Source organism: Poecilia reticulata, chromosome 21, assembly GCF_904066995.2.
Source record: "Poecilia reticulata chromosome 21, P_reticulata-male-v2, whole genome shotgun sequence".
Taxonomy (NCBI): domain Eukaryota; kingdom Metazoa; phylum Chordata; class Actinopteri; order Cyprinodontiformes; family Poeciliidae; genus Poecilia; species Poecilia reticulata.
The window spans coordinates 13339767-13363807 of record NC_088850.1 but is presented as its reverse complement, the minus strand read 5'-3'; the positions used below and the strand labels follow the sequence as shown (position 1 = coordinate 13363807).

Sequence of the window (24041 nt, the reverse complement as noted above, 5' to 3'; positions counted from 1 at the left end):
CCGGATTTTATCTCTTGGTTCCCTCATGTATCTTTGAAAAAGTTAATTGTTTGCCCGTTACATACTTACGGTGTCTTCAGGCACCGTAAGCATGTAACGGGAAAACATTGTCTTCAGGCATATTTCTGGGATCCTTCCTTTACGTCATCAGTTAAAGGACCCAAGATGTCCATGCTCGCTGAGCGTGCGTATATTTCTCCCAATTTTGATACTTTGCTAATGTTTTCTTAGTTTTTATGCTATCCTTTATGCCTTCTGTCGCTTCCGAAACCATTTCCACACTTGTATAAATTGTTGGTCAGAAAATATTCAGTTTTTCTTCGAAAAGTACTCCAGTTAGCATTAGCATTTTACAGTCGGTGATTTAAACACGTGTGTGCTACTGTACTCTGCCTCTCAGTTTAGTAACGTTTCAACAGACTATTTACTCTACTAAGCTACAGTCTGTCTTTTAATATTAAACTATGACAGCCCAGTGAGGCGTTTTAACTGCTGCCTTTAGGTCTTATTATCGGCTTGTTGACAAACACCTGTTATTTTTATTAAGCTTTATCGTTGAATAAAATCATTAATGCCATTATTAGTACACTCCCTGGCTAAAAACATTGAAGCAAACCACACTTACAGGATGTCGAGTCTCACTTAAGACATAAAACTTTTTGAATGGTTAGATGGACATTACCTGTAAATCACAAAATGAATGGTTAGTGTTATAGTTTTAAGAAGCACTTCTATAAATGCCACAGGGCATTTCACTCAGTGCAGCTGCGCTCTTACATAATTAAAACGTGATGGTTCACGACAGGGTTAACATCAGCCTGTGTGCACCACACTGTGCATACACTTAAATGAGGAAGCTTGTTCTCATCTTTCATGCAAGCTTTTGTTGGCGGACTGTTATGTAATCACATTGCTGCTGCTCCCTGTTCAGCCCGCAAGAAACAGAAGTGGTCTGTAGACCCTAGAAACAACGCCTGGAGCAATGATGACAGCAAATTTGGCCAGAAAATGCTGGAGCAAATGGGCTGGTCCAAAGGCAAAGTGAGTGAGGTTTCTTCACATGGAATATGTAAAGCAATTAACTGTGCACTTTTCTGTTTGGGATGGGTTTTTGTGCAGGAAAATACTTTTATCATAGACCAAAAGTTGAAATATTGTTTATTTCTTGATATAAAGCTGGAAGTCTTGATAAATTGTAGTTTCAGGTTTATCATAATGAAGTTGTATTGTTGTCTCACAGCTTGCAGTATAATTATTGCAAGCTAATTGTGTAATTGTAAAGAAATATGACATATGTCGTATTTGTCATATGTCATGTCATAGTGTCATGTCAAATATGACACTCAGGTGTTTGTAAAATTAGGAACATGTGTTAGTATTCTCTCTTTTTTTGTCGTCCTTCTCAGGGACTGGGGAGGAGTGAGCAGGGATCGACGGATCACATAAAAGTAAAAGTTAAAAACAACAAACATGGGCTCGGAACGAACGCCAGCCATGAGGTCAGTTCTATTAGAAATAAAAATTTACTTTTGGACAAAAATTTGCATGTACTAAGCATTTGTTTTTTTTTTAATCAGAAAATGTATTTATTCTAGGGCTAGAAAGGAGAACAGTTTCTTGTAAATGTAACGTTGCATTATGTCTTGACCCTGCTCAAATAAAAACTAAATTTTTTCATGTAAGTTTAAAGAAGTATGAAGCTCGAGTATCAATTGGTCTGTGGTTCTTTTTTTTTTCTCAGGATAACTGGATTGCTCACCAGGATGAATTCAATGAGCTTCTGGCTCAGCTGAACGACCACCATGGCCAAAACACAAGTAACGGTAAGCGTGGTTTCAACTTTCTACTGCAGCAAGTGGTTTTCTGCTACGTGTGCGAGAACGCAACAGGAAATGTTACTCAGATCGAAAGGGGTTTACACTACTGATTTAAAATGTGGCTTCTGTGCAATATATACTGTATTGATGTTTAGATTTAGCAGATATTGTCAAAATCAAATGTGCTTTTTTGTTTGGCAGTAAATCTGATCAAAATGTTCCTGTTTTAGGGAGGTCGACTAAAACTATTTCTGCTTGGTAAATGCCTGACTTTTACTTATCTGATGTCTCAAGTATTTCCATATAATGTTCTTTGCTTCTGAAGTTATCTGTTGTTTAAAATCCAGCACTTCCTGCTGCATTTTGGTGTCATGAAACCACAAGTTAAGTCCCATAAAACGATCATCTTTATCCCTGAATGCAAAGTTTAATATGGCTTCTGTTGCCTTTGGAGTAATGTCTTCATCCTTGCTGAGTGTCCTTTCAGCCCATGTTAGTACAAGGCTAATTAATGAAACTCTTACCAGCTTTCAGCCATAATTTTCTCAAGGTATTTTGCTCTTTTTTCCTGGCTTTGATACCCACATTTCACACTGAAACACATTCACATTCATTCAGAATCCTTTCTGAATGGCATGGTGGCTCGATATTTCCAAGGTTTTTATGCTCACATATAATTGCCAACATCTGGAAAGTTTACTCACTCAAGGCTAAATCATCACCCGGGCTTTCAGAAATTGTTTAAAGGCAAGATAATATTTCTTTGTGTAAACATCTGAATGTGAAGACATAAAAAAAAGAAAACATTATTCTGGTGCTCAGCAAATTAAAATAATTTTGGTAATCCTATTTAACTTAATTTAATCTGATTTACTGTCATACACTAGGGTAATTTATGTTGTGCATACAAGACCGTAGATGCATCTTTAGTAGCTTTTTAAACAGCAGAGGGTGCTACACTGCAACATTTTATAAAGTTCAAGGATTTATGTCCTCACTTATGTTTCCAACATTAGTAGCACTATGCTAGAAATCATTTATTAATTATTTATTCATTTTGTAGTGGGTTGATGTGCATAACATAGTTTTTGTTTTGATATCTGTAGAAGTTCCTCCAGATGAGATGAAGAGCTTCAGTCTGGAAGAAAAATCAAAGACTTCTAAAAAGAGGGTTCATTACACAAAATTCACAAAAGGTGAGTATCTTCCTTTTAACCAGCTGTGTTTTTCCAACTTTAAACAGTTTTAACTCGTTTTAACCAATCTATCTGAAAGCCACACTCTGACATTCCTTCTTACATATTTAAAGCAAGACTTCATACCAGTATCTGATTCGGAATGAGAGTGAAATGGTGCTGCTGCTTTCATGGTTTTCTGCCAGAGCCCCCCTGCAGTGTACACTTGACCTCTTATTAAAACTTATGCTGTCGTCTCAGACCACAGACGCTGATCAGAGTCCGGTCGGTATCTGCTGGGTCAGTTGACCCAGTGAGTGCTTTGGGAGGTTATTTATAGGCCTTCCCACTCCTTTCATTACCCTTTACACGTCAGGAAGTTAAGATTTGCTGGTCAAGGTCGGTACACTGATAGACTCGCAGAACGATGTGTGTTCAGAAGCACTTGAAGGTAAAGCAGAAAACTATCAGATTAAACTGCATAGTATCATGATTACATGATTGATTAGTATAATTTGCATGGTAAATAATGACCTGGAGTCCATCATACACGTTACACTTTGAATGTGGGCATTTAGAGTTACATCAACAATCTGCCATCCTGAAACGAAAAAAATATTACATACATTTTTTCTCTCTCTTTGGACTTACTTGCTTGTGCTAATTAAAATGCTTTTAATCGTGTACAATATATATAATAGTGAGTCACTGAGTTCAAATCTGCCTCATCAGATCTGAACACTTGACAAAACAAACATCTCGGCTTTTGCTTCACCTGGAAGAACCTTTAATATTTTACGTCATTCAAAAGCAACTTCCCGTTTCCTGTTTGGAGCATCTGGTATCTGCATTTACTCCCCCCCAGCAGAAACAGCACTCCTCTGACCCATTAGATGACCCTGCCTGATAGGACCTGGCCCCTGTCTCTCCCCCACTCTCAGCTTGTTTTTATGTTGTGAGTGTGAAGCGAGTCAGAAAAAAGTGCACACTTGAGCATGACGATCTGACTGTTTTAATGTGCTTGTTTCTTTAATTTCTTCCAACATTTATATTCTGCTGCCATTTTTTAATTGCCAAGTTTTAGTCAGGTTAAGCTCATTCTGACTCGCACAATTGTATCATTACCTAATGTGACTTGGGGTGGGTATGTTTCTGTTTGCCAACTACAGGTGCATTCATGGCAGCTCTAATATTTCTAATTATCATTCATGCAGCATAATGCATACATTGTTCTGCTTCTGCATGCCCACTCACTATTCATTTTTGGATATTTGCTTTCAGGGCCAACTGAGATGATTGGAAAATGTTATTCCAACAAATTTAAAGACTTGGCCTGTCACACCTTATATTACGTAATTGCTCAATCATTTTTATGTGAACTAAGCAGATTTATGTTACATGATTTCAGTAGTTTTTATTCACCTCTATAAAAATGTTAGGGTCACTTAAAACTTAAGACCTGTTGTTTAGCTGCATTAAAAAAATGCTGTGTGACACTAATAGTTCACACAATGGAGAGCTTGTGTTTAGATGTGAAATTATTTAATTGAACAGTCAACTTTTACAGTTCATTTTTTAAAAGAAAATTTAATCTTGGGTTTAAGCCAGACATGGATAAAAATACAAGCTTTGAATGTAAATTATAAAATTTATTAAAATGTAGAGGTGCACAATACATCCATCCATTTTCTTGACACCCTTGTCCCTCAGTGGGGTTGGGAGGGTTGCTGGTGCCCATCTCCAGCTGACGTTCCGGGTGAGAGGCGGGGTCACCCTGGACAGGTCGCCAGTCTGTAGCAGGGCAACACAGAGACACACAGGACAAACAACCATGCACACACACACACACACACACTCATACCTAGGGGCAATTTAGACAGACCAATTAACCTGACAGTCATGTTTTTGGACTGTGGGAGGAAACCCACAGTCCAGGGGAGAGCCCATGCATGCACAGGGAGAACATGCAAACTCCATGCAGAAAGACCGGGGCCGGGAATTGAACCCAGAACCTTCTTGCTGCAAGGCAACGGCTCTACCAAGTGCGCCACTGTGCAGCCCCTGCACAATACATTGAAATACAATTTTAGCAGTTCTAGTACAGTTGCAATATTTGGTTGACTAGTATACTCAGTGTTCCCAGAATAGTTTGCTTATTCATCTTTTAATTCAGGTATTCCAACCACATCTATGACTACAGTTGTATGAATCAAGCACCAGGCATGTAGATTGTTTTACAGACATTTGTAAATAATGGGTTGCGGTCAGGATCTCAGTAATGACCTGGATTGTATAATAGGATGCAACCTGTGCATTAATACCAGTAGTGCAATTTTTTGCCATTTAAAATTTCATTTTGCACTTGTAGTTCAATTTTATTAAAGTGGGAGCAAATGACAATGTCAACAAATTGGCCACAAAATGATATGCCAGGTTACAAAAGAGGGGAATAGAAGTTGCTGCTTGCACAGACCTGACCCCAGCCTGATGAAACAAGTTTTCAAGAGTGCAGCCTTTTAGCCAGGCTCTCTAGCCTGGGCTCACACAAGAGAAAATGGTCAAGAATCTCCTTAAACAAATTCCTAAAACTTATGGAAAGCTTTCCCAGAATAATTGAAGTTGCTACAACTTCAAAAATGGCTGATTTTTGAAGTTAGATCGTAGACCACATGGATTAAGATTTGGATGTCACTCAAATTCACATATGAATGAAAGCAGGCAAGTAAGTACAGCATGTATCTTAGGTTTCCTGCCTTATTAGCCAAGTTGCACTGAACCCTTTACTCATTGATGTCCTCATCCAACACAAACTTTGGTGACTAAGATGCTGAAGCTCTCAGAGAGTAGAGCAGGCATTGTTGTGATGGCAAATAACGAGGAAAGTGTTGAGCAGAAATTGAGGGGCACATTTTTTTTTTGTGTTCACCATTAGAGATTTGTATTTAAGCAGCCTGTTTTATGTAGAAAAACTAACAAATGAACTGAAGTTGGGTAGATCTCACAAGGAAATGTGAAAGGTTGATTGATCCCTGGTTTTCCATCTTTGCAAGGGCTGTAACGCTGACTGCTTTGTGCCATCAAATAATTTCTTATGCATGAGGTGATCCAATCTCCTTTTTTTTTTTCTAGCAGTGTTTTTGACGTCTAGTTTTGGAGAAGTACTTTTGTTCTTTTTTAGTGATGACTCTTAAGAAGGAACAGATTAGGAGTTACTGCATGCAGGAATGTTTACACTGCCAATCAACCATTTAAGGCTTTGACAGATTTGGCACCAGTCTTAATAATTTAACTGTCATTTACAATGTGACGCTGTCCATTGTCAGAAAGGGCTGAATTCTTTCCAAGCAACAAGAAAGTCTCAAAGATTAGATTGAAAAATTTTACGTCTTAGAACATATGTGTTGTCAATAAGAGGTCATATTTGTGTATTTGTGTTCCCCTAGGAATAAGCCACAGTAAAAAAAAAATAATAATAATTTTCTCCCTAAGTGGAGGTGGACTGCCACTATAGTTGCCAGTAGCAATTTGTAATCACCTAAACAGAGCTGCAGGGTAACATGTAATCCGCCACGCCTCTTTGCATGCTTCTACAGACTTCTCCAACGCCAACTCCCCTTTTTGTGATGTTGCTGCCAAGTAAAGGCTTGCTAATAGATTTACTGTTGTTAAGCTTGTTATATGAGTGGCTGGTAAGGTCAGGTAATACTCTGATAGCTTTTGATTGTAAAAGAGGTCAACTAGTTTAGTTGATGATGCTATAAATTCATGTTGCATCATGCCTTGTTAGTTTATAACTTTCAGTTAAAATGTTGTAGCTCAAGTAGCAGTAGCCTTCCTTCCTCTCCCTCTCAGTTCAGGCCCTCTGTTTACTGTCCTGCTTATTTTTTCTATTGATATCTCGTTTATGCTGGTTCGCTCTTTGCCAACTCTGAGGATTGATGGCCTTTGTTTGCGGGGAAAGGCACCGAAATCTCCACTGCTTTGGTCCAGGCTCCACAGCATAAACCAGTAACCCAGTTTTAATTGCTGCCTCCATCTATCACTTGTCAGGACAGCCAGGGTGGTTGATGCAGAATTTAACTACAGTTCTTTATCCCCCCTCTCTGTGTGGTGGCTTCATTGCTGCTTTTGGGTTTTTAAAGAGTATCCTTTTTTGTTGTTTTTAACAGATCTTGACCATTAAAAAAATCACGCAAAACATTTATTGTTTTTTTTTTATTATTGTAGAGATACTTGGCAATAAATATTATGCTTTTTAAAAGTGTTTATTTCCATTTAGATTACACCACATTGCAAGGAAAATGAATTTGTGGGTTGAACAGTGTGTTAAGTTTAGTGTGTGGTTTGCCCCCATGAAAAACGTGCCAAGTCTTTTTTTTTTTTTTTTGTTTTGTTGCAAATAGCAAACATCATCTTCCCGACTGGAAAAACAGGGTATTGCCATCATCGCTGGTTGTGCAGAGATTTCAAGATGAGATTCAGCAGCCAGTGTCCATCCTACATCTCTACTCTTTGGGACTAGACCAAGATGTCAATGCAAATAAATACAGAGTTTGAGAGTAGAGAGGCTGAAACTGCCAGCAATCCTGACCTCAACACCACTGAATTGGCTGGGTTGAACAGATCCTGAGGAATAAGATGCCATCCCACAGCATTGTGTGACCAAGTTGGTTACCAGGAGGTGCTAGGCCTTTGTGGTTGTATGGGGTACTCCTAAGGCCCCTGTTTATTATATAAATGAATTGTTAATTGCCAATAAGTCTTGGTTCTTCAAACTTTAATAATCCAAGCTAATAAACACCACCACATTACAAACAGTTGCTGACTAAGCGTTTGGCAGGAAAGACTGGATAGTTTATTGTGGCCAGATAGTCAACTCTGTTGATGCATTTTCCTTACAGATGTGAGATCATTTGCAAAGAAATAAACTTCCTTCACAACAAGAAGCATGCTTGCAACAGAGAAATAGGTTAAAACCAAGTTCTTTATAAGTTTAGTACAACGAAACTAAGAGCTGTGTCAGAAAATGGGACTGTTTACTTTAGTCTTGGCACTCAGTAATTTGATGTCAGATTTGCATTTCAGTTAGTGCATTGTAAATCTTGTTTGACCAGTTATCTGATGATTTCTGCCATTTTAAACAACTCTTTGCCCGTTCACCTGAAAACCAGGAAATGTATACGTGTGCTCCCTTTTCCAAGCAGTGAGAAAATCAGATCCAGTACAATTTTTACGTCTGACCCAAGTCCAGTAGGTGACAAACACCAAATGACCTCCATCCCATTTGTTTTAGTTTTCAGCATACTTTCTTGGTTTTTACCTCTTAAGTGTGCCCTGTGCTGTGACTTTCAAAGTCAAAAGCAGGGGAGATAGGGTCTTAAAAGCAATAAATAACCAAATGTTATCAGAGTCCCGCTGAAGGAAGAGGATGCAGCTGTTTGAACAGGACCCAGGCTCGAGACAGACGACTGCATGCTTCAGGAGCCTTTGAGGCCCAGTCTTGAGAACGGGAATCCGGAGACTTGGCGGACCTTGTCGTCAGTTTATTTTTCTTTGCTGTTTTATCCCTGCTGCATAATTGGACCATGCACAACTCCTCTTTTCTTTACCCAGCTACCACATCTTAAGCACACACACACGCACGCACACACACACAAAGTGTGTCAGACGTTCTTTAGTCTTTTCAATCTGTTGGTTTGTTTTTGCTATATCAAATAAAATATGCTGATGTTGAGTCCAACGTTTTACTTTCTTGTTTTACTTTAGGCAAGGACTTATCTTCCCGTAGTGAAACAGACCTTAACTGCATCTTTGGGAAGAGGACCAAGTCTACCAAAGACCAAGAACAGGTAAGCTATTGAACTTTGTTGTGTAAGAAGAAAAATATTTTATTTTTTGGCTGAAGTCTGAGGATTTCTTGCTTCAAATATCATTGAGCATTTCTCAATGTCTTCTCAGTTAATATTCCTAATTAGTTACTTCGCTTATGCTGAAGAAAAACCTGTCATCTGAACTGAGCAGGCTGACCCATGATCTTTCTAAGCCTAATCAAAGTCAGGACTCAGGAGTAAGACGGCATACCTCTAGCAAGGTGGCTCAGGCTTATCAGTCTCAGTAATTGCTGGTGACCATCAGTTGTGATGTCCTCAACATTTACTCTGGTACAGTGTGATCCCTGAGGTTTTGCAGGTCCCAGCTCCCGAGCTGCCTCTGGCTGAAGATTAGCCATGTCGCAGTGAACAGCTTTAACGCTGCCAAAGGGCCACTGATGGTGGCAAGAGCACTTAAATCCAGTTAAGAGATTTTCACTCTTACCTCTTCGTCCCCTCCTTCACACTCCCCCCTTTTTCTACTTCTGTCTCAGACCATCACATCAGGTGGTTCTGCCTGCCAGAAGGGTTTATTAAAGTAAAAACCCAAATTGTGTTGAGGTTTGCAAAAATCTAAAGTGATGATGCTTACAAAAAAGTTTTTTTTTTTGCTTTTGCCATCAGTGGTTGGCCCCTACAGAGGTCACTTTGCCATTTGACGCTAAGGTAATAGTCTAATGGTTTTGAAATTTACAAGGTCAGGTGGGTCCAGCTTGCATTGTATTTACCTTTGTAAATAAAAACAAAAAATGCATGAAATCTTCCTGTAGATAATTTGCAGGAGTTATGATACATTTTAGGCCTATATTTGCTTTCATAAATTCCCATTACCTAATTTACAGATGGACCATGATACATTAGATTGCTAAAAGGTTAATGTATTGGTGAAATGTAATTAAAAGGTAAAACATGTAGGTTCATTTACTCACATATTTTAAGTGTTTCTCCTAGTTTTTAAGATTTTTAGTCACTAAAGATAACCCATATTTTTGATTTTCTAAAAAGTAGATTACATAGGAACAATATAAAATTATTTTCAATAGAGACGTATTTTTATACACTAGCCTACAATGTCCTGTCATGTATGGATTCCACACCCTAAACCAAGTAACCCAGTTTTAATTGCTTCCTCCATCTATCACTTGACAGGACAGCCACAGTTTTTGATGCCGACTTTAACTACAATTCTTCTTCCCCCCTCTCTGTGTGGAGAGAAGCAATTAATCCATTACAGAAACTGCTAAAACCTGCTTTTATTATATTTAAAATATTAACTTTTTTAAAAAAATTATTTTTACTTATGTTACTAAGAGCTAATGTGGGAGGTCAAAAAAGCCATTTGCGGCTCCAGAGCCCCAAGTCGGAGACCCCTGCTCTATATAGCCAGAGGAAACCTGAATAACTTTCTCACTTTCATTAGGATCTCATAAAATTAATTTTAAACTTTAAAACAGATCTAGACCTTTTGGAATCATAACTTTATCACGTTCATATACCTTTATGCCAGTAAATGACCAATATCTGTGTCTTTGGATGAAATAGTTTTAAACACATAGCTTTATAATGAGAAAACACACAAGATAAAACTTTATTTTGTAGCCAGAGGAATTAAAACTAACAATTATTGCACCACTTTTACATTTGTATTTTATGGTGAAATAAGCATTTTCTTCCATTGTATTGTAATGAATTAATATATTTTCATGTCACAAACCAGTTTTGCTTCCCCAAGTTTAATCGACCCAGTACAGAAAGCCAGTCTGACGGTGAAATATCTACCTTTTGGACAGCAATACACAAAAAAAGCCTTTTGCTGGATTCCTTTGTTTATTTCAAGCACTGGGCTTGAAGAAATTGGCATCTTGAAAATCCATAAATTGTACACAAAAACCCTTCCTCTATTCCCCTGCAGGTGCTCTGCCATAACATGACAATAGGAGATGCTCCCTGGCTGATTAACATTGGAAATGCAAGCAATACACACCATCATTTTTTTTCCCTAATCGTTTGGTTATGGGTTCTTATTTTTCAGCCAGGTGGGACACCATTGACCACATTGAAAGCACCAGCAACAATTACAATGGTTTCCCACGAGCCCTGTGTTAAAGCCCAGCAACATCTGAGGTTGCAGGGAATAAATAAGAACTGTGATTGACCAATCAGGGTCTAGGCGTTTTGCCTGATATCCTATGAATGTATGTCTGTGACACTGGAATGAACCTTTGTCTCACACTCGTCTTAAATCAGACATTTGACATGTTACACAGTGTCTATATTGAATAATTTCACTGCTCCAAAACTTTATACCGATACAGATATAGGAGTTTTGGTGTGTTTGATTATGGTATTATACAAATGTCCATCTTGATGAAGCTCGTCTGAAGCTTCATGAACTTCTCCAGGCTTGCCCTTTTTCCCCCTCATGAATCTTCCACCTCTTCAACCACCACCCACGGCTGTCTCTCCAGCATCCCTTCCACCAGTCCCCCCACAGCGGGTGTTTTCCTTCCTCCACAGTGATGTTTCCTGCTCGTCCCTTATCGCTGTGCGCAACGCTCCACGAAACAGACAAGTGCACGCACACACTCGACACACAGGTTTCTGCTCATCAAAGGCAACACTGAATATGAGAGCATGCAAACATTTTTTGTGTAGCTGCTGTTGCTTAACAATTATGGCATTACACCACAATTACCACCAATTACTATCTGAAATTAATAATTAACCTTTGAGCCATTCAACTAAATACACTGACTGGTTGATGCTTTAACCCTGACACCAAATATGTGAGGGGTAAAGTTGTGGAGCTATGCCTCAAACTTTGAACATCTTTTTGGAACACAGTCCGAACAGTTATCCAAAAATAGTGTGGTACAACCACTGACCTACCAAGAATCCTAAACAGACACTAATCAGGGAAACCCATGATAACTCTTGCTTGAATCTCGGTCAAGATTTCAAAAACGAGCTGAAAATATATTTTCATACAATCTCCCTGAGTTTGAAATATAAGTCTGTAGTTTACAAAGCCGTTGGAGACATACTCCAAAAGACCAAAAGGTGATTTATATTATTTAAAAAAGTCATTTATCATCTTCCTTTTACTTCAGAGTATTACATCAATTAGGCTGATCACATAAAAATCCAATGATATACATTGAAATTTGTGGTTATGATCTAGTGTAAAACGAAATGTAAAATTAAAAACCAGGGAGGGGGCGAATACTTTTGCATTGCACTGCAAAATGGAAGAGTTACTTTCCCCCAAAAATTTGATTTTAAGTATGTTTATCATACTTATTTATTGTAGACATTCAGCTTTGTTTTACAGGGGGAAAGCTATTTGCCATATACAAGTGACCAACTTAGCAAGATAAATCACAAGCCACCGTTTCACCCACAGCTTCTCTTTTTATTGTCTAGCCACCTAAAAATGTAAGGTTGCAGCCATTATTTACGATGTGTGTTGGGGTATAGCACCTGTCCATCTACCTGGCTCTCTGTTATCCATCATCTCTCCTATACACATGAACCTCTTCCGTCTCCTGCCTCCTCTTGAGCTCCTCAACACAATTACTCACCACATGACAAATGACAGGCTCTCACTGCCGAGATATCAAAAAGCCCCGGCCATTTTTAAATGCAGGGACATTGGCACCCCCGTGGTCCCCGCGCTTATCGGCGGGCGAGCAGTGCCCCTGGCTATCCTGCTCTCCTCCTTCCCCCTTTTTCCACCACCCCTGCTCTTCGTGCCCTCCTCAGGGGGTTTAGTTAGGGGAGCCACATGGAGGGCCAGCCCAGCTTGATTTATCTCCCTCGCCCCTCTGCCCAGCCACTCAGGCAGTCCGAAAGAGCCGACGAGGCTCCAACGGGCCTCGGCTCGAAAGCCCGGCATTAGCTGAAATAAACCATTCTGCCGCCCAGTGAAAAATGTCCTCTGATTGGCTAATTAATCAGTCAAAGGGGAGCGACGCGGCTTGTGGCTTGAGGGACCCAAGCGGGCGACCGCAGAGGGCCCGCTGATAAATAGACTCCCCGCCGATTCATACATCAACAAAAGTTAGTCATTTTTTATAGGCGCCAGCTCAGTTGAAAGGTGGAAACAAGCTGGAGTTTTATTTTTTTCACCTACATTTCATTCTTTTTTTTTGTTGTTTTTTTGCAAGGAAGAGTCAAAATATAAAAGCTTTTAGGCTTTTCATTCAAATTACCTGCTTTTGTAATTGTGATTTTAATTAAATATTTAAAAGAAAATGAAAATCTTTATTTTCCACTTTTCAAATGACTCCAATTATCCACTTGTCTTGATTATCCATCACTCATTTTTATTTTAATTTGATTTCAGTAAGGGCACATCCACAGTTTTAGCCTTATGTTGATTGCTTATTCTGTTTGACTTCAGCAAAACGTTAGAGGTGCTCCAACATTCACCCATTTATTATTTCTCTACTCCCTTGGTGTCAGAAAAGAAAAATGGTTCAGCTTAAATTGGTACCAGCCTTGTTTTGACGTTTGAACCTCCAGTCAGACGGTGGGTATGCTGCGCCCTGCTCTCGGGTCAGCGTGACCCCTGCGGCCTCTCCCACTCCCACTCTTGCTCAGGCACAAAGAACGGGGGGATCAGGCCTCATCGGGTGGCACCTGTTGCAAGCGTTGGCTGCCCACGCGTCGTCCACATGAAGGATAGCCCGTCGGCATGGGCTCCCCCGATACCGCCGTGTTAAGGAATATGGAGCAGGGGCGACACGGGTTGAGCATTTGGCAGATGCGTCACAGAAGGCGCCAGGGAGCCGATGGGCGGAGTAAAGCTGTGGAAGTTTGCTGACAGTGCAGAAGCAAAATCTCATTTTTGCTACATAAATTGTCTCCAACCATACCACAGGTGACAAAGGTGGCAATTGAGGCCTGTGAAATGTTTTTGATAATTAAATGTCAGAATGTCAAGAAAGTGTCATTTATTTTTAAGATCGGTCTAAGAAATTTGTGTCTAATTGTCAAGTTTATGACATGGAGTTTATTGTATTTGTTTTGATTGGGAGGTTAAATCTGATCATCTTATTTATTCCAGACTGTATCCAGCAGTAATAACAATCATGAATAATGAACACATGGTAAAAACACACCCAAGACTCCAGGATAAGTCAGTCATGCACAGTCTGAAAGATGTTGTTGGCTGAAGCATTGGCTTATAAATGCCAAACCTTCTCCAAGTCATCTGCATATCTTATAGTAACAGGGAAATATTCAGAATTAGGCCCTTTGAAAAATAATGTCACAATCTAAACTGGTGTTATCAAATCTGTGCTACACTTATCCAATGTGTGAGGCACTCATCATGAGTGATGAGCCCCATAATAAGTTTGTTCTTACCAAAATTCAGCAAAGGTGTTCAAAACAGATGGACACATCTTTTAGGCTGCCATTTTTGCTGATAGTCTCAACACAGTGTATTAATATTTAATTGCGTTCTAATTTAAATTTATGCCAACCCTTCATTCTCCTAACAAATGAATGTTTGGGGCAGTCAATTATTGAATTTGGTGCTGTTTTTTAAGAAAAATTGCATATCTTATTATTTTTGATGAAAATAAACTATTTTCCAGACTTGCATTATGGAAAACAATAGATCTTAACATTTTTCGCCTTTCTTTTAAGGAGGCAGAAAAGTGAGACTTTTTAAAAAAAATTATTCTACTTTGTTCATTCCATTAAGAAACTATTTCTAGATATGAAGAAAGAAGACAGGCTAATTTTATCCCCTTAGACAACAATGCTGATCTGATGAAAGGGCCTGACGGTGTAAACGTGCGTCGCTGCAGCGTGGTGGCTGCTATTTGAATGCACTCATACAGGCAGCTGCACTTATTGCAGGCCGTTCGTTCACAGATAGCATCTAATTGCCGCGACCAAAAGCGATCCCAGTGTTGATCATGTTTGTTGACAGACCCTTTTACTTTTACCGCTGAAAATACCAAGGCCCGCCAAGAACAGCCCGTCCTCCTGTAAAATAAGTGCAGCACACAGTTGCCATTTACCTCTGTGGCAGTTCTGTAGGCTGCTCCCTGCTGGCAGTGCCAGCTCGCTGACACTTAGAGATTAGTGCTGGACTGAAACAAATAAACAAAAAAAAAAAAAAAAAAAAAAAGCATGAGGTGTCTGTCTCATAGTTACAAGCCTATGCCACAATATGAGAAATGGATAATTACCTCCTAGTGAAGCTAACCGTCCAGACATTTCAGACCATCTTGGCTGTTTACAGTCAGACTACCGTTTAATCACTGACTCCTAAATCTAATGAATCACAGCTGAGAGAAATAATCACAGCCTCTTCCCTCCCTGGGGTCAGAGTGAGGAACCCCGTTGTTCATGAAGGCCTATTGTCGGCGAGTGTTTGCAGTGTTGAACAAGCTGCATGCATAATGTTGTCTTCATTTGTTATTTATGATTAACGTTCCCGCAGTAGGAACAAAATGCAATTTTTCAACCCGTATTTATGTTTAAACTCCACACAGTGTCTGCTTTTAGCAACGTTTTTGATGTGCGGTATATGATGGGCTTATATGCTTAATTTGTTTCCGTTAAATTTGCGATTGGTAAACCTAATTTACAAAAAAAAGGAGAACAAAGATTGGAATTAGTTTAAAGGTGTAGACTTGCGTGTTGAACTGAGGCATTCACTTATTTGGATTAAGGCTTCCACCTGTTTTTCTGTCCACCCACGTCATGCCGATGAACGATGGGCTACCGGACTTGTGCGCTCATCAGGGAGAGACAGCTGGCTAATCAGGCCCTGATCCATAGACCTCGAGTATCACCAAATTTATTATTGTGGCAGGACAATGAGGGCAACTCTCATGCAATTACCCACCCAGCCAATATCGGTGAGAAATTATTGAAAAAAAGTATAGCAAGCAATGCAAAGAGGCAGTTTTTCAGGAAATAAAAGGCCATGTGCTGCACAATCAAAGTCTAATTAACAAGATTAAAAAGGTGAGTTGTTGAAATGGTTATTGGTTAAATTTACGTATTTCAGATTGAAGGAACTTTAATACAAGTAAACTCTCGAATCTTGTGTTACAGTACAAAATAACACAAGTAAATGCAAGCTGCTACCTTTTAGGGAGTCACCTATTAATTTTTCTCTCCACATGTTTCATATTTTACTTGCTGTTGAATTAGACTGCAGCTAACTATTCTGCCTTACATCTCATTCAATTGATGAATTTGTATACATTAATTCAACGTTTTGGTCTACTAAAAGTATTTAGTTAGGCTTACACAAATGAAAAGAATTGAGATGAGAACTAATGCAAATAAAAAGTTTGCATCCTGTAAGTTACATTTCATTTGGTTTCTTTCATTGGATGCATCGTTTTGATGTAGATCCAGACACTACAAACCTTAGTTTTTGTTAAAAGCATTGATGCTTCTTTATATGTAAAGAACTTAATTTGCCTTGCTGCTGAAATGTGCCGTACAAATAAACTTGCCTTGCCTGCATATAATAAGCTTGAAAGTATTGGCAGGCGCCACCTGCATCTTACAACATTAGCCAGCAATCAGGCAAAGTTGGGTTGTTGTTTGTGACAGAGTTTTTGTTCCACCTCTTATGCTGCTGATGTGTGTGTTGCCTTTGATTTATTTATTTTTTTGTTACATCTTGTCAAAAATATGCTTAATTGCTTTTTTTCTTAAATGTTCAGCTTTTTGAACTGGACAATGTTTTTCCCATGTGCAAAATAAACAAAGTCATTTTTATCTTAGAAAGGTACGAAAAATGTATTTTTGATTAAGGCATAAACATATTACTAAAAACTGACGTAGCAATTTTTTCCAGCTGACTAAATATTACATTGGCATAAAAAAAGCAGGTTCATGACACTGAAATAATTAGTCATATCACTATGTTGTGATATGAACACAGCACAAGCTGATTTTGTTTTATATTGTTCAAAATCAGTCCTATTCTTTAGTAGAGGCTTCATGTTCAGAACAAAATTTTTTTTTTCAAAAGCCCTATTTTCACCTTTTAGAACTTGTGTGAAACTGGCAATGTAAAACAGTTTGGATTTAGTAAAACCACTGAAGAACCAGCATTTTACCCCAATGTAAAAGCAATGGAAGGTTACCCACAAATATTTATTTTTGTATTGTAGGAACATTGATCTATTTCGCTACCAATTAAGCTCTTTTGGTAAAAACTGTATTAAGTCTAAAATTCTTTCAAATTTTAATACCCGTCTTCATTTCAAAGTATTCTTGCTCAGCTTTTTATTTTAAATATGTCAGGTGATATTATGCATCTTTACTCGGTTACATTGCACTCTTTTTGCTGTAATAATGTTTAAATCAATGGCATACAAGGTAACAGATCTTGTATTGTACAAAAAAATGCTGGCTTAGATTTTTGCACTCTCTTTAGCTCACAATCAGCGTAAAGTGGGATTGCTTGGTTTGCAAAAAAAAAAAAAAAAAGCCCAGATTATTACAAATAAATGTAATAATGTAGGATTTTTTTCTATTCATTTATTCTAGGACTCACTGGAAAGAAAAGTTTCTCATGCACTAAAGTGAACGTTTTTCTTCATTTTTCCTGGCTTGATTGACTTCCCCTCTGAATATATTGGCCGTTCTATTTTGGCACCTTGGCACATGCTCTGCCATTGGCTTTCCATTGGTTACATTAGCGGGGAAGAGATTGAACTGGAGTGTCTTGAAGGAGGCGTCCTGTTGAATGTCTTCCCAACCTCTCCTTTTCTTCGGGACCCTCTGTGGACCCCTCCCTGTGTTCCCTGCCCAACCCTATCCCCCGCCAGGGGAGTGAGTGGATCAGGAAGGGCCCGATAGCCAGCCAGACCGCTCCTCTGCTGAAGGAGCCTTATCTCAGAGCTGCACACAGTGCATTGAGCGCATCCTTTTCCTGGGGTTCTGCGTCTGGGTGGAGAGAAGTAGATGATGTGGGAGGAGAAGTACACACGGCTTGATAAGAGGTGTGTTCTCCAACCCTCTGCTACTCAACTCTGCCATTTTTGCCATTCTTCCTAAATTTAGCAAGAAGCTGGACAGATTTTTGCAAAGTTAATAACATATAAGACATTTAAAATTGTGTATTTTCACAAAACAATACAGAACATGAAGAAAACATCTATTCTCATAATGCATTCACAAGTGCTTTTTTTCTGCAATCGCTCAGTCAAATTAGCTTGTATGTTTAAAGTTGTCTGTTTAATTTTTTTATTTTTTACCTTAGATGAAGATGGAATCAAAGTTCCAGATCAAAATATCAATTCACAGCAACCCAAGGATAATTTCTCTCCATTTTATTTTGCTTGAGATGACTAGACAGTAACCATTACTGTTTTTTTTAATGGTATAAATGTTCTAATATTTTTTTTAAAAGATCAAGAAAATATTTTTTATCTACTAGATTTAACCCGCTAGGAATTGATGAAGTTATCAGGTTTTCATATTATTCCTCGACGTAAATATTCAGTTGAATTAAAATATTTGCAGTTTGCCATTGATTTCACTGAGTTCATGTCTATAAACATTTTTAATACCCATAGGTTCAAACCCCAGTCTTTTGATTGTAGGTATGAAAAGTGTTGACATCTTGGATGCATTTTCTCAAGATGTGTGAACTCTCTTTTCAATTCTTACCTTTAGCCATGATGATATGCATTTTTACTCTCTTATGTAATGTTTTCTGTCACCCCAAATGCTCTCCTTCAGCTGGAGAATAATTTGCAGCGTCAAATATGCATAATTTATTTAGGTATTACATTAAGTATTAACATATTTCACAAAAAGCATGATAAAATTTTATTCAAATAATTTTATGCAGTTCTTTTTATTTAAAAAAGTATAAGAATTTGTGCATTTCTTCTCCATCGTTCATCAAATTTCAGATTAATATGCTGCTTTTTTCCCCACATCTGATAATGTAGCTGCAACTTTGAAAGAATGCATAGGTCAGTACTGCTGTCCAAATTTGATTTGTCTACTAAAGTCAGTACCTGGGTTAGTAGCAAGTAGTGGGTCAGATACGTGGGAAAAATACAAATATAGTATCTGTAAGTGTGTGACTTTCCTGTTTAATTCCCCTTAAATAGTGCCACAGTTGTTAGGAAAATACATTGTGGGTTGAGTATATTGGTTGCATTGCGCCTCTAAAGACCTTGCTAAATCATTTCTGCCAATACCAAAAAACTTTGATGATAAGAAATGATACTTGTCCTCACTGGAGGCAGTTTTAATGTAGAGATATTATGGGATTCTGCAGCCAATGGGAACCCTATGTCTTTGGTGACAGAACGCTGGCCTTTCAAGATGTCAACACTTGCTCCCCACAGGAAGGGGTTTATCAGAGACTACCTCCACAATTTGGCAATTGAGAGGATGGAGTGATCTGCTTGCAGTCCTTACCTAAGACTCATTTGTGGGATCAGCCTTGGTATGTTGTTCATGCCAAAGTGACCAGCACAACCACATCAGTGGACTTGTGGTAAATGCTGGTTGAAGAATGACATGCAATCCCCAGCCAATATGTGAGGATGAGGAAGAGCTGCCAGGCAGTTCTGGCAGAGTGATTTTTCCATGCATTATAGATACAATGAATAAATGAACAAGTTGTTAAATTTCTTTTAAATTCTTCAAACCTCAATTATGCCATCCCTTCAACAGCACTAAACGGGAGTCGATACCTAAATAAGGCATTGGCAGAGAAGTTTTTAATGAGGACAACCCACATACTCACTATTGCTGCTTAAACCACAAATAAAAAAATTGAGAAATGGGAAATATTTTTACTTTCCAGCAGTACAAGATCTGTTTTCAAGAAGCATTGTTACTACGTAGCAAAAGCTCATCAAACACCAATAAGCAATACTCTTTATGATACTTTTGTTTTAAAAATACAAGCTAGAACCAAAAATGAGTCTGGTAATGCTTTCTGTGTGCTGGATACAAGACTATGACATTGCAAAGGATTATATGACTAACAAGTTTGAGCGAAAGATGCAACTGAAAATGGAGAAACCCCTCTAACGTTGCTGCCAAGTACTTTCCTATTAGCCTGTCACCCCCAATAGTTCATGCTGAAAAAAAAATCTCCAGGGCTGCCAGGAATGCTGACTGGATCAGTATGTTTACATCCACTCTGTGTGTGTTTGTCCAGCCTGTGCACAGCACTTCTACCTGCTGTCGTATCAGAGTCTAATGGAATCCCCAGGCAGTGAAGGAAGAACCACGCACCAAGCTCAAGCCACCTTTCCCTGATGATGATGTTTCTCTCAGTCACTCTCCCCTCTTTCTTCCCTTTGCTCATTCAGCCTGTCCCTCTCCTGAGAGTAATTTCACAGGCAGCTCTAAAGTGGCCCCCAGCCATCTTCCCAAATCCCAGTTACATGCTGTTTGGCGCTGTCAGCTCTAAGCCTCATCTTCACTCTCCCAAGCAGAGAGGACGCCATTGTGCAGTAACTGGGAGTATAGATTTTTAGTGGGAAGCTGGAAAGTTTTGTTTAATGGCACCTCACCTGAAGGGCTTTATATTCCCCTTGTTAGAAGTTGTGGTTATATCTGGACAAGGTCCTGGATGGTGGAAAACTTTCTTAAGCGTTCATGTTGGGTTCACCTACATTGGAAACCACTTTTTTCCTGTTTTTAAGGTCTGCACTATCACAGACGTTATTGGGAACTATTAATCTTGTTAATTATAAGCTTTCTTGGATTTATTTGAGAATAATTCTGGCCAAATCATTATTTATATCTTCATTATATTACAATTTTTTGATGAAGGGACTTAAGAAGAAAGCTCCATGTACATCTCTCAACTTGGCTCTGCATTTGACTGTAGATTTGCATAACTTTAGCCATCATGTCTATCTCTAACTGTAATTGAACATAAAGGCTTTAAGGCCAAACAATGATACGTTAGCATACAACTCGGTGTTTTCAGTTAATCTGTGTGGTGTGAAAAATGCCATGCACTTCACCATCTTAGCAGCGGCTGCATTGTTTAGTGCGACTCTCCAGAAGAGCTTCTGTATTCTTCACGACAAATCATTATGCATTGAGTAGACCATTAGGAAAATGAAGACAAATGGATCATAGGGGCGAGGTGACAAATTGTACATGCTGTGGAGGTAAAATCTGGACCACGTTGTGCCTAACGGTTTTAAAATAGGCCCCGTTTAATGCCAAACCTAAAGGCTGCAGTGAGGATTTATAATCAGACTCAGTTTTCTCCTAAATATAGAACAGAAGATCACTGCATGCCATGTATGTATAAATTCATAGAAACTAAACAGCTTACAGTATTTTTGCTGTGCTGTTTTTTTTTGTTTTTTTTTTACATCTGAAATAAATGCAATAATTGTTGATCTCTTTAACACAGACGTTTATGGTCATAAAGTACATAACCATAAATTTGGGGTCGCCATTCAGTTTCTCCTGAAACTGAATGACGACCCCAAAACTTTTTGCCAATGAGTTAGTATGAAGTAGTTAAAAGTTAAAAAGATGACTAAGGATGGTAAAAACGGATCCAATCATGTAAAACTTCCAACAGAGTTCATGCCTCCAGTAAGCAATCCTTTCTCAATAAGAGTCCAGACCTTTTGTACGAAACAAAGCATAGAACAAGGTGCTGGTTTTTCCCAGTCTAGGTTGTAAAAGCCTTTTGCAACTTTATTCAGAGAAACCACACTTTTACACTGAAAAATACTCTGAATTATTTTATTTTGTTAACTAAGTCACTTATCTTTTGATGCATGTGCCCTCTTCTTAGAAAAATTAAGTCGAATTTAAAATTCTGAGACATTTCTGTGGAATGACAGTTGACTTTCCTAAGAACGTTCACGTGTTAGATTAGGTTGATTGCCAGCCCCGGTTTTCGTCTCTTTTCTTGCTCTGGTGGTAAGCCAACACAAACAGCAGATCTGGTTTCAGTTTGATTTGACAATCACAGTTCAGCTACAACTTGTGTCTCTATAACAGCTCCTCACCACTAAATATGGAGCTGTTACAGAGGGACGACAGCTTGGAGCTGGATGTCAGGAACGATAAAAAATAAAAAATGCGACTCTTTTGTAAACTGTGCTTATTTTAAGGTTCTAACACCTATTGTTGCTTCAACATCCTTCTTTGGGTTTGTCACTCACTTTACATCTTTGGAATAATCTTAGTATGATGAGTGACAATCACTTAAGCTCCTTTGTTCAAAATGGTGTACCAGGTCTGGATGTGCAGATTCTCTAAATAACTCTCTTCTTATTTGTGTCTTTGTGGTGTAGGGGAGGAGCAGGAGTGAGTCTCCAGTCGAATCAGAGGAAAGTGGGACTAAGGCTTCTTCTGAACTTGATACTGAGTCAATAACCAAGACTGTGACAAGTTCTCTGAGCATGCAGGAGTATTTTGCGCAGCGGATGGCACAGCTGAAGAAGGCTCGTGGCTCTGAAGGTTCAGCATCTTCTGTCAAAGCGGAGACTACCGAAACATCAAGCCCAGCTGAGGAGCTCAGTCCAGTCTATAGCAGCAACAATGATGCTGAAAAGCCCAAGAAAAAGCAGAACAAAAAGCTAAAAGAGGAGCTAGTGGATGTAGAAGAGAAGTGCAGTGCTCCCATCGTACTAGAAGAAGAAGAAAACGAGGAGAAAGCGTGTTCAAGAAAGAAAAAGAAGAGGAAGACTGTAGAAATCATTGATGAAAATGAAAACTCTAGCTCCGCCAGTGTTCTGGAGATGAACTGTGAAAGACCAAGTCTCTCCAAGAAGAAAAAACCTAAACACATAGAGAAGCAGCTTATAAATGTTCACGAGGGCGAGGAGGCCCACAGTGAAGTAAAGGAGTGTGAGGAGGAACTGGTTACTAAAAAATCCAAGAAGAAGAAAAGGAAGAGAGAAAATCAAGAATAGGTTTTGGTTAAATTTCTCCACCTTTCAAAAATGTCTTACTTCACTTGTACACTTGTCCTAATTCCCACCTTTTTAAATATATTTGTGACCAAATGAAATTTCTAGTACATGAACAACAGATGAATGAAACTGTTAAGGCACATTAACATGAAAGGTTTAGCATCTGGCTTAAATTAAATGAGCTCTTCCTGAATCTTGTATCTCCTCATTAAATATGATTCAGGGAGAAAAACGGCTGTTTTCACATTTATTCTTCTTTTACTATTTGCATGCATTATTATTTATGTACAAAACTCCATATTTCCCAGTTTATCACTTGTTTCAAAAACTGAAAGGAAAGCTGTGATCGATGGGATACATCTGGTGCTTTGTCATGATGCACCTTTTAAAACTAGTCATTCTTTGAAATGTCGAAATATTTCTAAATAAATATGGTCACACACATTTTGACTCTGCTTGTATTTTATGGCCTGAAATTAGATAAATTTATGAATAGCATGATTCTTGTAGAAAGAGAAAACACATTGTGGAAGTTGAAACCATAAGTTTATAAACTGTAGAGATCACGTTACAAAATCAATGGAAGTACTCAGGTGTGTATTTTGTCACAGATGATTTGGCTGACAGTCACCATTTACCTTAAAGATGTGACGCAGGACATTCCGGTTGGTTTGACTTCACAAACTCTGACAAACCCGCCTTGTTCCAACTTCTGTGTGGGATGAGGAAAAGAAGATGCCGGTGGTGTCCAGTGTTGCGCATGAAAATGTTGTAGCATTCTTTGTCTATTTTGGGTTTGTCTGTTAAAATGATCCGAATGTGTGTTTGTCTTCCTGGACAAAAAAGGTTGACTAACTTTGTAGGCACGTCGGATGTGTTAATTCTTACTCCGTTCTCTTTCCATTTCCTGCGACAATCAGCTAAATCTTGTTGCACCCTCTCTTAGAAGGAAATATGGCAAATCTTTATAAAAAATTAGTTGTCAGATATTACCTGAACATTGTTTGGTTTACGGTTCCTTGCGGAGAATCCCAGTTTTTTTTGTCTTAATGAAAATCACAAAAGGATTGTCTACTTGCACGTACTTTCAGCCTTTCTGAACCAATATTTTATCGAACCAACTTTTGCTATACTCTGATTACAGCTGCAACTCTGTCTTCATTATACTGTTGACTAATATTCTTTAACAAACCTCTGAGGCCTTCACAGAACAGTTGAACACACAGACATGGACTGTGCGTTAATTCCAGGACTTCTGTTTATCTA

At 38.7% G+C, this 24041-nt stretch overlaps 1 protein-coding gene across 1 annotated transcript; it reads left to right on the top strand.

The window, feature by feature from the left end:
• Positions 1 to 25: 25 nt before the first annotated feature.
• pinx1 (PIN2 (TERF1) interacting telomerase inhibitor 1) lies at positions 26 to 23219 on the top strand. Its single transcript, XM_008397920.3, has 7 exons — positions 26 to 184; positions 932 to 1041; positions 1407 to 1499; positions 1742 to 1823; positions 2924 to 3013; positions 8759 to 8841; positions 22155 to 23219. The coding sequence occupies exons 1-7, from the start codon at positions 166 to 168 to the stop codon at positions 22773 to 22775; spliced, it is 1098 nt and encodes a 365-aa protein (XP_008396142.1). The 5' UTR covers positions 26 to 165; the 3' UTR covers positions 22776 to 23219.
• The last annotated feature ends 822 nt before the right edge of the window (positions 23220 to 24041 follow it).